The 14,999-nt window shown below is 36.6% G+C and overlaps 1 protein-coding gene across 1 annotated transcript in view; it reads right to left on the minus strand.

Moving 5' to 3' along the window:
* Positions 1-14,999, minus strand: part of LOC150094544 (integrin alpha-PS1-like) — a 397,822-nt gene that overhangs the window by 201,973 nt on the left and 180,850 nt on the right. The window contains exon 7 of the mRNA XM_090412091.1: positions 11,155-11,239. Coding sequence (XP_090268217.1) covers positions 11,155-11,239 — 85 coding nt within the window. The remainder of the gene's footprint in view (positions 1-11,154; positions 11,240-14,999) is intronic.

Consider the following 14,999-nt stretch of genomic DNA (forward strand, 5'->3'; position numbering starts at 1 on the left):
AAAAATATTCAGAATTTTAATTATGATTATTTTTACAATATCCTTATCTTCGGTTTTCATATCACCTCTGTCATTTTTGATTCTTTTTACAGTACTCTTTCCTCCATTTCTAAGCTTCTTCAATAACCTCCAGAACATTTTGATCTTCCTGATATTTATTTTCTAGACTCTTACCAAAGTCTTTATATGACTCTTGATTAGCCACTTTTACACATAACTTAACTCCCTTACATTTTTCTCTGAATTCTTTCAGAGCATCTGCCGACTTATTTGCTAGGAACTTTTGGTATGCTTTCTTTTTTCCAGCACTGCTTCTTTAATTTCTTGTGTCCACTATGGTGTTCTTATTTTTCTATCCTTGCAGACAACTTCACCACATACCTCCCTAGTTAAATCAATCAATGTCTTCTTCAGAGTTTGCCAGTGAGACTGAAGGAGGTTTGGTTCTTATTTGCAATTTGTTTCATTTTTTATTCAATAACATTTGTATAGCGTCAAGTCTACAATTTACTTGTAAAAGCTGCTCAACTTTAATTCTTTTTAAAACTTTCTTACATACTGTGCTTTTCAATGTGATATCCATTTTTATCTTACTTGGTGCTAAGTAAATTGGTCATCTCCAATTTCAAATCCTCTATACATTCTTCTATCCTGAACAAGCATGATGATATCACTATCAATAATGACGTAGTCAATGAGGCATTTATTTCTTGTGTCTTCTCTCCAGTGCACATCTTTATGTTGAAACATGGTATTAGTAATGACTAGTCCACATCACAAGCAGAAATCCAGTAAATACTTACCTTTATTGTTAGCATTGCTCTTTTCTCCAAATTTTCCCAAAATATTTCTATATTGCCTGGTGGGATTCATTTCCTTCTCTGCTGTTTAAATCTTCAACAAGGACAACTTTTTCCATTTTCTTTATGTCAGCTGCCTGTTCTAATGAAAAAATTCCTTCACTTCTTCCTTAGAAGAACCTCCTGTGGGACCATAGGCACAAATAAGTTCCACTGTCCATGTCTGTATTTTGAAATTTGCCCACATAACGTTCTACTTGAAACTGCCTTCCAATCAAGAAGTTTATCTTCATGTTTGGTGTTGAATGTTATCACTACTCCTTTTCCTTGATGATTATTGCCTGAAAATAATATCCTATACTTATTATTTGGTAAGATCTCACCTGTTTTTGTCTTCTTTATCTCAGTAATGCCAATCATGTCCACGTGGTACTTTTCCAATTCCAGTAGAACCTGGTTCCAGTAGCTGACTTTCACTGTATGCCCTGGTTCCCCCTGACAAAAACAGCAAGGGCCTTGTTTAACTAGGCAATGCCCCAGCTGGCACGAAATATCATGTTGTACAATGATATGCATTTGTGGTTTAAGCCAATAACGAGTACAATTTGATTGGCTAAGTCGAAACTGCCAGCCCATCCTCATTCATTCAGTACCCAGTAGATCCCTATTAATGGGGCACACAGTGTAAAAGTGAGGATTGAACATTAAGTCAGAAGACCCAGTCGGTTCTCTGCATTCCTGAAAGGCAATGTGTAGGTCTCCTCCGAGTTATTTGGCTTTGAACCTTAAGCAACCCTATGTCTTTGTTAAGTCAATTTAATTTGAGAGATTTTGTTTGGTGCAGAGTGTGTGTGTTTATGTTCGTGTGCACATGCCTGTGTGGAATGTACTCATTATGAAAGCTGAAAGATTTGTGGAATGAGAGCAAAAAAAGTGAGTGAATATGTCAATGATGGTTTAAGTGTATCAGTTGTGAAATAGAATACAATGGAATAGAAAAGGTCATAACTTCACTATTGCATCAAAACAAGTCCCAATTATTATGATGAACATAGATCAGGGTATCTACAATCTTCCAACTTCAATGGCCAATAACATTTCTTTAAACACAACAAACATCCTAATGAAATCTAAACTGCCTAAAAAAAGTTGTAAGTATAAAAATATTGTGATTACAAAAGCTGATAGTTATGATGAATCAAGAGGAATAGAAAAAAATACAGGATCTCCTACATTAGATGACAATTCTACTTACAAAATCATATACCAAGACACCATTATATCTCAAAAGAAAAAAGCATAATAGTATTTTTTTTTTTTGCTGCCTAGCAGTCGGGAAGCAAATGCTATTTTCATAGGGCTACACAAGCACTCTTGATACATAAGTTACTAAGAAAGCTTCATAGAACTGATGCAAAAGAAATTTTTCAGCACACAGCTAAAGCAGATAGAACAAGGAGTAATTCCTGGAAACTGAGCAAGAGTGCAGTTAGTAGCAGCATCAATACTAGTTTTTTTGTAAAGGATGGCAACATGTTGCAAGTGCTCCATTGGTAAATGTTCAAGAAAGATATGAAAGGTATTGTATTGATAGCATGGGCCTCCTGTGAAAAGTCTTTGCTAATATAATAATAATAACTGTCCAAACATTCTTCAAAGAAACAGTTTTAGCTTTATTGCACAGTAATAATTTTATGCATTTATGGTAGCAGTTAAAAATAAATTTTAAATCTAAATTTTAAAAAAATTTAAATCCTTAAAATTCTTTTGAAATAGAAAGAACCAGCAAAGAATGACAGATCAAGTAAGTACCTTCATGCAACAAATACCATCATTGTTGATTTTTCATAACACAGCTTATTTTTGGTTTTGTCATTTAAATTTATAAATACTACAAACAAATGTTATTTATTTGTAAAAATTAATGACGTCACCATAATATCAAAAGCAGAAGCAAACTTACTGCCCTTTATATTAATCTGCATGTGACTTCACACAAATTTAATGACATAAAATTTAATCAGTGATATTTTTTAAAAATTCCATTAAGTTTCTTTTCTTTTTTTTTTTTTTAACTAAAAATAACAGCTAATACTCATAATCATCAAATTCCTGACATGTACCTTCAAGAGGTATACAGGATATGACACTACTACATGAAAAATTTACATCATTACTAACTTCCTATCTACAATTTTCCTCCAAATCAATCTGTTACCTGTCAAGACTCCAACATTATTAGATCTTATATTTCTATCTTCTAAGGCACTTTTTATCATATCAATCCACCTATATCTTGGTCTTCCTCTGGATCTTTTTCCTGCCTAACTGGCAGAGAACACTTGTTGTCTAATCTTTCCTTTCCCATTCTGTTTAAGTAACCATACCACCTGAGATTAATTCTGCTAACAGATTCCTGGATGCTGACAATGTCAAGTTCTTTCCTAATATCCTCGTTTTTAATATGATATTACAATTGATTCCATCTGTTCATGCCTCTAATCTTTCTCAGGACTCTCATATCTGCTGTCTCTAGTCTTTAGTCAAGTGTTTTACTTCTGACCCAGCTCTCAGATCCATAAGTTAAAACTGGTTTGAACACCGTCTTTAAAAATCGTGCCTAAGTAGCTGAAATGTTTTATTTGTTCTATGGTTTCTCCATTCACATTGCAGTCGATATTTTTAATGTTTCTGCCTATTTGCATTGAGTCCTTTTAATGCTGACCTTCATACCATATCTATTACAACAATTATTCAATTTAGTCAAGGAATCTTGCAGACTTGTAAAGGATTTATTTAGGAGTATAACATCATCTGCATAAAGCAAAGAGCTAACATTAACATCTCCAATTCTAATATCAGGTTTAATACCACTTTCCTTCATAATGTGATCCATATAGACAATGAATAACAGAGAGGATGATGTACATCCTTCTCTGACACCTGATTTAACATTAAACCATCTTCTTGTACTTCCTTCAATTCTAACTGCTGACTTGCAACTTAAATAGACTAAATATTGCTTGATATAATGTCCCACTGATACCATATCACTGTAGCATTTTGAATAACTTCTCTCTTGGCACCTTGTCATATGCCTTTTCCATATCTACAAAACTTAAATACAGATATTTGTTATACTCCCATGATTTCTTAACTATTTGTTGTAAAGTGAAAATATGATCCTTACAGCTTCTATCTGGCCTGAATTCAGTTTGTTCTTCACCAAGCTTCTCTTCAAAATCCTTTGACCATTTCTCAAGTATACTTGCATATATCTTACCAGAAACACTCAGTAATGAAATGCTTCTGTAATTCTCACATTCAGTTTTATTTCCCTTTTTATATATGGGTACTATGAGAACTCTACTCTAATCATCTGGAATTGGTCCCTATGTCCAGGCCTTCTGAACTATGCTGCCATTCCACATTTCAAGCTTTTGATAGCTTTTTCTACTTCAAGTATGGATATGTATTCCTGATTGCATGTCTGGTCAGTGTTTATTACCACTGTGCTGTTATCACTGCTTGTTTCATTTAGCAATTTTTCAAAGTAATTACTCCAAACTTCAAGGATAGCTTTTTCTCCAGTTTTCATGTCACCTTTATCAACTCCAATTCCTTTTACAGCACTCTTTCATCCATTTCTGAGCTTCTTCAACTTCCTTCAGAATATCTTGTCACCTTCTTGATATTTATTTTCTATGTTCTTACAAAAGTCTTCCCATGACTTCTGTTTAGCTAGTGTTAGACAGTGTTTAGCTTTCTAACATTTGTCTCTGTATTCTCTAAGAGAATAAGCTGATTTATTTGCCAGGAGCTTTTGATATGTTTTCTTCTTTTCCTTCGCTACCTCTAACTTTTTAACTTCCTGTGTCCAACCATAGAGTTCTGATTGTTCTATCCTTGCAGACAATCTCACCACATACCTATCTGGCTGAATCAATCAATGTTTTCTTCAGGGCTTGCGACTGGATCTCTGAGGTTTGGTTCCTGTTCTTAAACTCTTTAATTTTTCCTTCAACAATGCTTGTGTATTTTAGTCTGCAGTTCACATATGAGCTCAACTTTTATTTGCTTTAAAACTTTCTTACATGTTCTTCTTTTCAATATGAAACTCAATTTTATTCTGCTCAACACTAATGGTGATCAATTCCAATTTTAAATCCTCTGTACACTCTAGTGTCTTGCACCAGGGAGAAGACATCACTATCAACACATGTGAATTTGTGCACATTTTTATGTTGGAACATTGTGTTAGTAATAACCAATCTATGTCCTGAGCAGAAATCCAACAGGTATTTGCCATTATTATTAGCTTGGTTCTTTTCTCCAAATTTTCACAAAATATTTTTGCATGTCTGACAATCATTTCCTACTCTGCTATTTAAATCCCCAACAAGGACCAACTTTTCCTTTTTCATTGTGTCAGTTGCTTTCTCTAAAGTCTCAAAAAATTCTTCCACTTCTACCTTAGTAGAACCTTTTGTGAGACCATAGGCACAAATAAGTCTCATTTTCCAGTTCCCCCATTCTCATATTTGTCAACATCACTCTACTTGAGACTGCCTGCCATTCAAGAAGATTAGGCTCGTATTTAGTGTTGAATAATAATAATAATAATAAATAAATAAATACTATGGCTATTCCTTCTTTTCCTTGATTGTCATTGCATGAATATAACATTTTGTATTTATTGCTCAGAAACATCTAACCAGTTTTTGCCTTTTTTTGTTTCAGTCACCCCTATTATGTCAATCTAGTACCTATTCAATTCCTCAGCTAGCTCCATTTCTTTGCCATTCAGGCTTCTTATTTTGATAGTACCGATCTTGAACTCTGGTGATGTTGAGTTGGGGGTGTGTTTTAGGATTTGTTCCAGGAGCTGACTTTTCACTCTTTGCCCTGGTTCCCTGGTGAAAACCTTGTTTAACTGAGCAACACCCCAGCTGTCATGAAATTCTGTCATGTTGTACCATCATTTTATTGGTTTAAGCCAATAAGGCTAAAATTCGGTTGGTTAAATCCCAAATTGCCAGCTCATCCTCGTTCGTTCAGTATCCAGGTAGATACCTAACAGGGTGCACCACGAGAAGGTGAGGACTGGACATTAGGTCAGAAGCTCTGGTCGGTTCTCTGCATTTCCTTTAAACGCTATATGGAGTTCCCTCTCAGTCATACAGTTTTAACCCTTAATCATCCCACAGGTAATACTTTATATATCAATAGGTTCACACAGCCCAGTTAGTAAAAAAAAAGTTAGTTAGCAAAGTCACATCGAATGTGAACATGTTAAAATGCTTACAAGAAGGCACTGCAAACATTTTGAAATAACACTTATACTTTTAAAAAAGCTCGTCATGATGGTGACACCATTGTTAACCCACTGCGAACTAGAATCTTGATTAATGAGATGTCTATTCTGTTTCACTGAACAATCCAGATATCTAGGTGCTGAATAATTTCTTACTTGCTGTATTTATCTTAAAGTTTTTAAAACAGGGTCTTACATGATATTACCAATGCAAAAATCACTTAGGTAAATATTTTCTTTAAATTACAGACTATAATTCTAATAAATAACTGAATGTTATTTATATTAAACTTGTCAAGAAATTATTATTATTATTATAATTATTGAGGCCTCCATGGAGTCAAAAGACTCATCGTGGAAGGTCCTTTATATAACACAAGTCTATCAAGACTCATCGAGGGAGGTCCCTACTAGGAAACACAAAGTCTATCATACCACTCCTTAAACGCATTGACCTTTTTCGCTCTCACCACTCTATCAGGCAATGCATTCCATGGTTCAACACCCTCCATGCAAAGAAACCACTCCTCACCCTCTTTCTCACAGTTTCTTTTCATAATTTCCAGGGATGGCCCCCTTGTCATGACTCCTTCCCTCTGTTCAACCAATCGAAAGAACTCCCAAGTGTCAACCCTGTAACCACCTCTCAACAGTTTAAAAGTCTTAATCATATCACCTCTCCTTCTATCCACCAATCTCTCTGCAGTCCACACTCCCTCAGCCAATCCTCATAACAAACATTGTACAGTCCTGACACCATCTTTGTTATCCGCCTTTGTACCCTTTCCACAGTTAATTTATCCCCTTCAAATCCTGGGGACCAGATCTGAGAACAATAGTCCAAGTGTGGTCTGATCAGAGTCTTATACAATAGAATGATAACCCTTTTATCTCTGCAGGTCAGTGTCCTTCTCATTATTGCAGCAATCCTTTGCATTACCTTCACTACCTTTGTAATATATCCCCTAAATTTCAGGTTTCTATCAATCATCAAACCCAGATCCCTTGTCTGTCCTACTTCCTCCAGTTTAACTCCTTCCATAGAGTATGAAGCATCCCATCGATGTGTCCCAAACCTCAAGACCTTACATTTTGCTGCATTAAACCGATACCCCCATTCATTTTCCCATCTATGTAGCTTATTCAAATCCTCTTGCAGAGCTACCACATCTGCACTATTACTAATAACCCTTCCCAGCTTTGCATCATCCGCAAACAAATGAATATCCCTCTGCAATCCACGGACAATGTCATTGATATAAAGGTTAAACAATATAGGTCCCAGTACTGAGTCCTGTGGAACCCCACTTGTAACCTTCTGCTTCTTTGATATTGCTCCACCATACACAACTCTCTGATACCTATCGGACAGCCAATCCTGAATCCAGTTGACCAATCTGACATCCAGACCCATGTGCTGCAACTTGAATATCAGCTTATCATGTGGCACCCTGTCAAATGCCTTTCCTAAGTCAAGGAATATGGCAGTATATGCCTTTCCCTTATCTAATGCTCTTGCAACTTTTATTATAAAAGGCTAGCATATTGGTAAAACAAGAGCGCCCCTTCACAAATCCATGTTGACTCTCACAGATAACATTACCCTCATCTGCCCAATGCTGTATACAGTCCCTCACTACTTTCTCCAAGATCTTACTAACTACTGATGACACACAAACTGTCCTATAATCAGACACTTCCAGTCTGCTACCGCCCTTATGCAATGGCATTATCTTACCTTCCTTCCATTCCATGGGCACCTTTCTGGCAGCTAGACTTTCATTGAAAAGCCAGGTCAAAGGCACTGTCAGTTCTCTAGCACATTCTTTCAAAACTCGTGGTGAAATACCATCCAGTCCCACAGCTTTATTGACATCCAGAGTATTCAGTATTTGGGACACACTCTCCTCCTGCACCTCTAAACCTCGAACCTGTCCTATCCCTCTAGTATTCAAATCGACTCCTCCAGGATGAAATACTCCAATAAAGTGTTCATTGAACAATTCCACTATGTCCTCTGCATCAGTCACTCTATTCCCATTTTTATCCCACAATGTCATTCTTCCACAGTAATTTTTCCTCCTACTGGCCACATAGCTAAAAAAATTCCTTAGGATTTTCCTTGGATCTAAGGGCCAATCTTTTCTCATATTCCAATTTTGCCTTCCTTACCATACTAGTCACTCTCCTGGCCTGTCTTATATTCTTCATGCATCTTCTCTTCACATGTCTCCTTATATCTCTTCCATAGATTCTTTTTTGCATGCAGTTCCTATTTAATATTGCTTGTAAATCACTTCACTCCAAATTGTGTTCTATTCTTCACTTGTGGAATACAGCTTACCATTGCTGCTAACAAATATTCCTTCACTATTTCCCAAGCACTAATGATAAACTGACCTTCCAATTCCTCCCTCCATGAAACTTCTCCAAGTTGATATCTAAGACTATTATAATCACCTGCTTTATAATTTCACATACGTTACCATCTCTTTGATACTCCCGCATGTCTATTCATTTTCCAAGTCAAAACCGTATGGTCACTCTCTCCAACTTGTGGGAGAGATGTCATCTCAGTTATTATCAACTCTTCTGGCTATAACCAAACCTAAAACTCTTGAACCGCTTGTTCCCTCTGTTACATGTTGCCTAAGACATTTGTCCCTCAAGAATTCTAGAAATTCCATTCCCTTATTGCTACATGCATCTTCCTCTCCCCAATTTATACTTAAAGTTAAAATCTCCCATAACAATCATTCTTCTTGCACTTGCCACGCTCAACTGTCTCAACATCTCCTGGTCCCCACTCTCTGTGCTCCTTGGTCTGTAGCAACACCCCACTAAATATCCTGTCTTGCCCACCTCCACCTCACACCACATGCTTTCAAAATCATTAGTGTCACAGCCTTCCAAAGCCTCCACTCTTAGAGGACATAGGTGACGTCACTTATCATAAGCAGTACTCCACCACCACGCTTTCCCTTCCTATCCTGCTGAAAAATGCTGTACCCAGCAACTTCTATTCCTGTTATTATATCCTCTTCTGTCAACCCCGTCTCGGTGATCCCAATAATCTTTGGCCAGGCTGATGCTATCAGTGGCACCAATTCCTTTCCCTTATTCTGAATACGCCTGGCATTAGTATAAAGCATAAAAATGACATTGTTTCTATACCCAGCATTATCCCCTCTAGACTCCATTGGGCTCAGCGTTACCTGATGTCGTCCCCCTTCTCCCAAGTACCCATTCCCACAAGAGGCCGCTCCTGCTACCATCCACAATGGGACACACTGACTCGTTCAGAACGGCAATCTCTCCAGATGCTTACATTCTTCCTCATTCAAATGCAAGCAGTCTCTCACATACAATTCCTCTCTGTTCTCAAATGTACTCCAAGCATCCACATATTCCAATCCTCTCTTCTGACACATTCTCGCTATTATGCCATTCAATATCACCACTCTTTTGCTCAATTCGCCACTATCAATACCTAGGCAACACACACTAATCTTTCCTCTCTGTCTTCTTTCGTATACCGTTAAGCAAGAATCTCATATCTCTCGCTGCCCTACTTATATTACCACTCAAGTCATTTGTTCCTACCGTCACAATCATCTCATCCACCCTTTCACCTCTCTTAATTGCCATAGCCACACTTTCTATCGTTCCTCCTGGCAAACACTCCTCACACATCCTATCTTGAACACCATGGATCATTGAGTCCCCATACATTACACCTCTTACCACCCTATTCCTCGATTGCTCACATGCATCCCTCACTCTCTCTCTCTCTCTCTCTCTCTCCTGTAACACTTTCTCTCTGCTTATCTGCCTTCCTGACATCACTCTGTCCCTAGTCCCTGTGCTCCCTTGCATTCCTCTCATTCCCTCTCTCCTGCTGTTTCCATTCTTTCCTCTTCTATTATTCCTATATCTGACACTCATTCCTCTCTTCCACTTATCCTATTCTCACCTCTTCAATCATTCATACAACTCTCTCTCTCTCATTCCCTCTCTTCTACTGTTCCCATTCTCTCCTCTTTTATCACTCCCATAACTCTTATTCTGTTCCTATTCTCTCTTCTCTTCAAATTATATTGAGTTATTATTACATTACATTATCATTTGCATATCATTACATTACATCTCATTCATTTAAATTTTCTTTCAAAATGATAAAAGTGTAAAACAATGACATCCTATGTATAACCCAAGAGCATGAGCTCATCTGGGTTACAAGAAGTGCAAACAATCACACAGCATAAATAGTACACAAAATATTGGTAATATATTTAGAGAATAATGTGTGTGCATGCGTGCGTGTGTGTGTGTGTGTGTGTGCGCTACTCATGTGTACACGTGGAATAAGAACAATGCAGTTCAGTAATTCAAAAAATGATAATAGTACTCAATATCATTGACTCAATATTAACAATATATACAGAGAATGATATGTATATTTATATCACACATATGTACAAGTGAAATAAGAACAACACAGTTTAGTAATTACTTGAATATTTAGTATTGGTTAATTTCTTGTTTTATCCTTTTATCCAAGTATAAGCAAACTAAGTTTGGAATGAAATGCATTCACAACTAAGCTACTTATATAAAGACTAATGACTTCACATTAATTGCCTTTGTATCCCATAATGCAAAGGACACCCCCCTTCATATATGTATAATGCTATGTGTTATGGGGTTCACTACCCAGACTAGTTTTGACCTTTATTGAGATGTAATCAGCAGGAGCCAGACTCAGAAGAGATATGGTAGCCCTTCCCATAATACATAGCATTACACGTGTCCAAAGTAGTGTGTTCTTTGTATTACAGGATACAAAGACAATTTTAATGTGAAGTCATTAGCTTCTATGCCTTATACAAAAAGCCTAGTCATGAGTGCATTTCAAGTGCAAACTTTGTTCGCTTGCACTTGGATATAAAGATGAAACAAGAATATCATTTCTTGGCAAGGTTAATCTAATTTGCAACCAAGCAAAAAAACTTTTCACAACTAAATGTTATATAATCTTACATTTTGTGAATTTTGGTATATATAAACTGCTCCACCTTTGCCTTTTTCATAGTAAAAGGGTGATCCAACAATTAGATCCAAAAACCTGAAAGTAAATGACTATACCATCATATGAAGTAGTATCATCATATCCATATCACATTCAGAGAAAAAGTAACACTATATTAAATAACGGGTAAACTTAACAACAAAACTGAGAAATAATAATCATATTCAAGAGTTTATTTTTCCTATTTTATTTTGCAAGACAGAAGTTGACTACTGGGCTATATTAAGGAATAAAACTGAAGTTGCCTAACTGATAATATATAAAAGTTCCAAGTTCTAAAATACATAGTGGCAAGGATGGCCTTTTGTTGGTACAGTCAATTGAGAGATAGGAGAATGCATGGTGCATCAGTGTCAAATGCAGTCCCGAGGGGGGGGATAATCTTCCTCAAGTGTTGTGCTTCAGAGTTAACACCTGTCCTCTATCATCTCTTTAATCTTCTATACTCAGCTGGATCCTATCCCGTCTCATGGAAACTAGCATATATCCAACCTGTTCTAAAAAAAAGAGAGACAAAAGCCTACTGTGAATTGCCTTCACCTCAATCCTCTCCAAAATAATGGAGAAAGATATCGATGGTCAGCTTATTCATTACCTACAAGTTCACCAGTTAATGTTAATCAGTGACACCAGTATGGAGTTCACAAATCCAGAGCCACAACTGATATCTTAGTCTACTCCAATGGACACGTGCCATAGAAAAGTTCAGAGAAATGTGTGCTGTTGCCCTTAACATTTCTAAGGCTTCCAATTGTGTTTGGCATTCTTTCACCTACGCTCTTTCTCTCATACCTAAATGACTTCCTCTCAATTGCTATAAATTCTATATACTCATCCTACTTCTTTGACAAACCATGTAGTTCCCAGACATCACTTACATCAAGATCATCCACAACCAGTGCCTTAAACACCGATCTCCATACAGTGGGACAAGGATAATCAAGTTGCCTTCAATGCTGCCAAATTGCAGTCCTGTCTTTTACCCTTCACAAAAGGGATCTCAGCTCACTTTCTCTCATTCTCATTAATACACACATCACCAGACAGGATGAACTCTCATCTTGAATTGAAATTTACCTCTAACCCGTCTTGGCACAAACATATCATATCAACAGCTTCCTCAGTTTCTAAAAATTAGGCATTCTTTTCTGATCAAAAAGCTAATTTACACCCTCCCAACTACTAACCCTATATAAATCCTAAATCTGCCCATCCTTAGAATAGCGTACACATATTTGGAGTGGTGTACCTAAAACCTTAAAAATTCCTGATGCTGTCCAGAAGAGGCCAATTCGGCTCACCGATAACCCTTCCCTCACAGGAGCACATTAACCTCTATCTCACAGATGTAATGTTTCGTTTCAGCTCTGTGTTTCCTCTACAGGTACATTTATGGTCACTGCTCCAGTGAATTGGCAAACATCATTCCTCCACTTGCTGTTACCTGTTAAAACAAGAGCAGCTGCTGTCCAACATCCCTTTACAGTACAACTGCAAACTCATCAAACCTACTTCTCTTCCTCATTTATTCCATCTACCTCTGTCCTCTAGAACGGCTTTCCTCATGATGTGTTTCCCAACTATTTCAACCTACAGCTCTTCAAGAAGAATGTCAAGAAGTTTCTTCTTTCTCAACGTTCATCTGCACCTCACACATGGTGCTGATGAGCTATAGGTTCTTGCACCTCTCATGTGTGTGTGTGGGATATATATATATATATATATATGAGTAGAATGGTGATAATGTAATGATGCTTCTCTGTACAAATATCAGGAGTACCAGGTTTAAAGGGAATGAATTGATGATATTAATAACCTCAGTCTGTCCAAAGATTGTTGGGATCATTGAAACTGTTTGACAGAAGAAAGCAAATGTCCTGACAGGAATAGAAGTGTAGAGGGATATAGCATATCAAAACACACACAATGACACAGAATACAGTTTGTATGATTGGTTATTTAGAATTATCAGTAAAGCAACTTAGTCTCAGACCACGATGCATCTATTACTGTGTTCTCAGGCCAGCTTATTATTATTTCAGTAACCTCCATGGAGTCAGACTCATCGTGAAAAGCCCACTCAACCAGCAACATATTTATCATATGAACTTTCAAGATGTTTATACTCTCTGCATTCACAATGAAATCTGGCACATTCCACCGATCAAAAAATCCCCTTGTAAAAAACTACTCCTCACACCCTTCTTCACTACATCTTTATACAACTTCCAGGGATGGCCTCTCATTCTTTCCATCTTAACAATTACTCTTTTTATAATTCCTTCTGTATTAATCTGGTAGAATCCCTTAACTAACTTGAAGGTCTTTATCATATATATCCTCTCTTCTATCTTCTATATTAAGAGGTGTATATCTTCTATCCATATACACCTCTGAATCAAAAAATTAAAATAATCAAAGAAAATATGTTTAATGATTTCAATTCTAATTTATTGCATAGAAAATAATTATTACCAAATATGAATTAGCATCATCTAAATCCACATACTTTGCAGATTATATAACCATGTAAACACATAAAAATATAATATAAATTATAAGAAAACATTCACCAAATTAGAATAATTTTTAACATGGTTCAAAATATTAAAATGATGCAAAAAGAAATGAATAAATATTAGTCAAAGGGAAACAACACAATAATTAGTGCAGGCAGCCCTCGGTTTACACCAGTTCAATTTATGCCAGTTGCCTGCACATGCTTTCTTACTGTAGTATCATTGACTAAGAAACAACGCTAGCAGGCAATCTAGTGTTTGAGTGTTTACCGAGCTACTACGGCATATATGTATCAAACCTAGTTTTAATGTTGAATCTACCTAATTGTTCTATTTAATTTTTTTTACGTACATACATATTTAAATTGATAAAGTATGTAATTACATACCATGTCTGATAATAGAAGTGCAGAAAAATTAGCAGAACTTCATGTTAAGAAGGCGCGGAAATCAATCACACTTGAAAAGAAGATGGAGGTGATTCGAAGAATGGAAGATGGGCAGACCCATGCTAATGTCTGTAGAAGTATGAACTTGCCTCCATTGACTGTTACTACAATTATGAAAAATACAGATAGAATAAAACAGTCTGCGCAACAATCTATGGCAGTATTCAATGCAAAACATCAAAGTTATAGCAGGGGTAAACTTCATGAAAAAATGGAAAAATTATTATCATTATGGGTGGATGACTTGAATCAGAAAAACATTCCTCTGATGCAGGTTGTTATAACTGAGAAAGCAAAAACAATTTTTGAGGATCTTAAAAAGACAGATGGAGGCGAAGAAACATTTTTAGGAAGCAAAGGTTGGTTCATGAGATTTAAATCTCGAAGTAAGTGCCATAGTGTCAAATTATGACACTATGGCACTTACTCAAGTGAGACGGCAAGTGCAGATGTTGCGGCAGCAGCTGCTTTTCCTAAAGAATTTCAAGACTGTGTAGAACAAGGAAGTTATCCTCCTGATCTCATTTTTAATGTTGATGAGACTGGCTTCTACTAGAAAAAATTGCCATCATGAACCTTCATTTCCTGTGAAGAACGTTCCGCTCCAGGTTTTAAAGCTGCAAAAGATAGACTTACGCTTTTGTTGGGTGCAAATGTCTGGAGAACTTTGAAGCTTAAGCCAATGTTGGTGTACCATTCACAGACACCATGTGCCTTCAAGGGTCTAAAAGCCATGCTGCCAGTCTATTGGAAATGGAACAAGAAAGCTTGGGTTACATAAGACGTTTTTATAGATTAGTACACAAATTATTTTTGTCCTATCATGCT

This window comes from Typopeltis vanoorti, chromosome 22, assembly GCF_054136105.1.
Source record: "Typopeltis vanoorti isolate ZY-2024b chromosome 22, IOZ_Tvanoo_1.0, whole genome shotgun sequence".
NCBI lineage: Eukaryota > Metazoa > Arthropoda > Arachnida > Uropygi > Thelyphonidae > Typopeltis > Typopeltis vanoorti.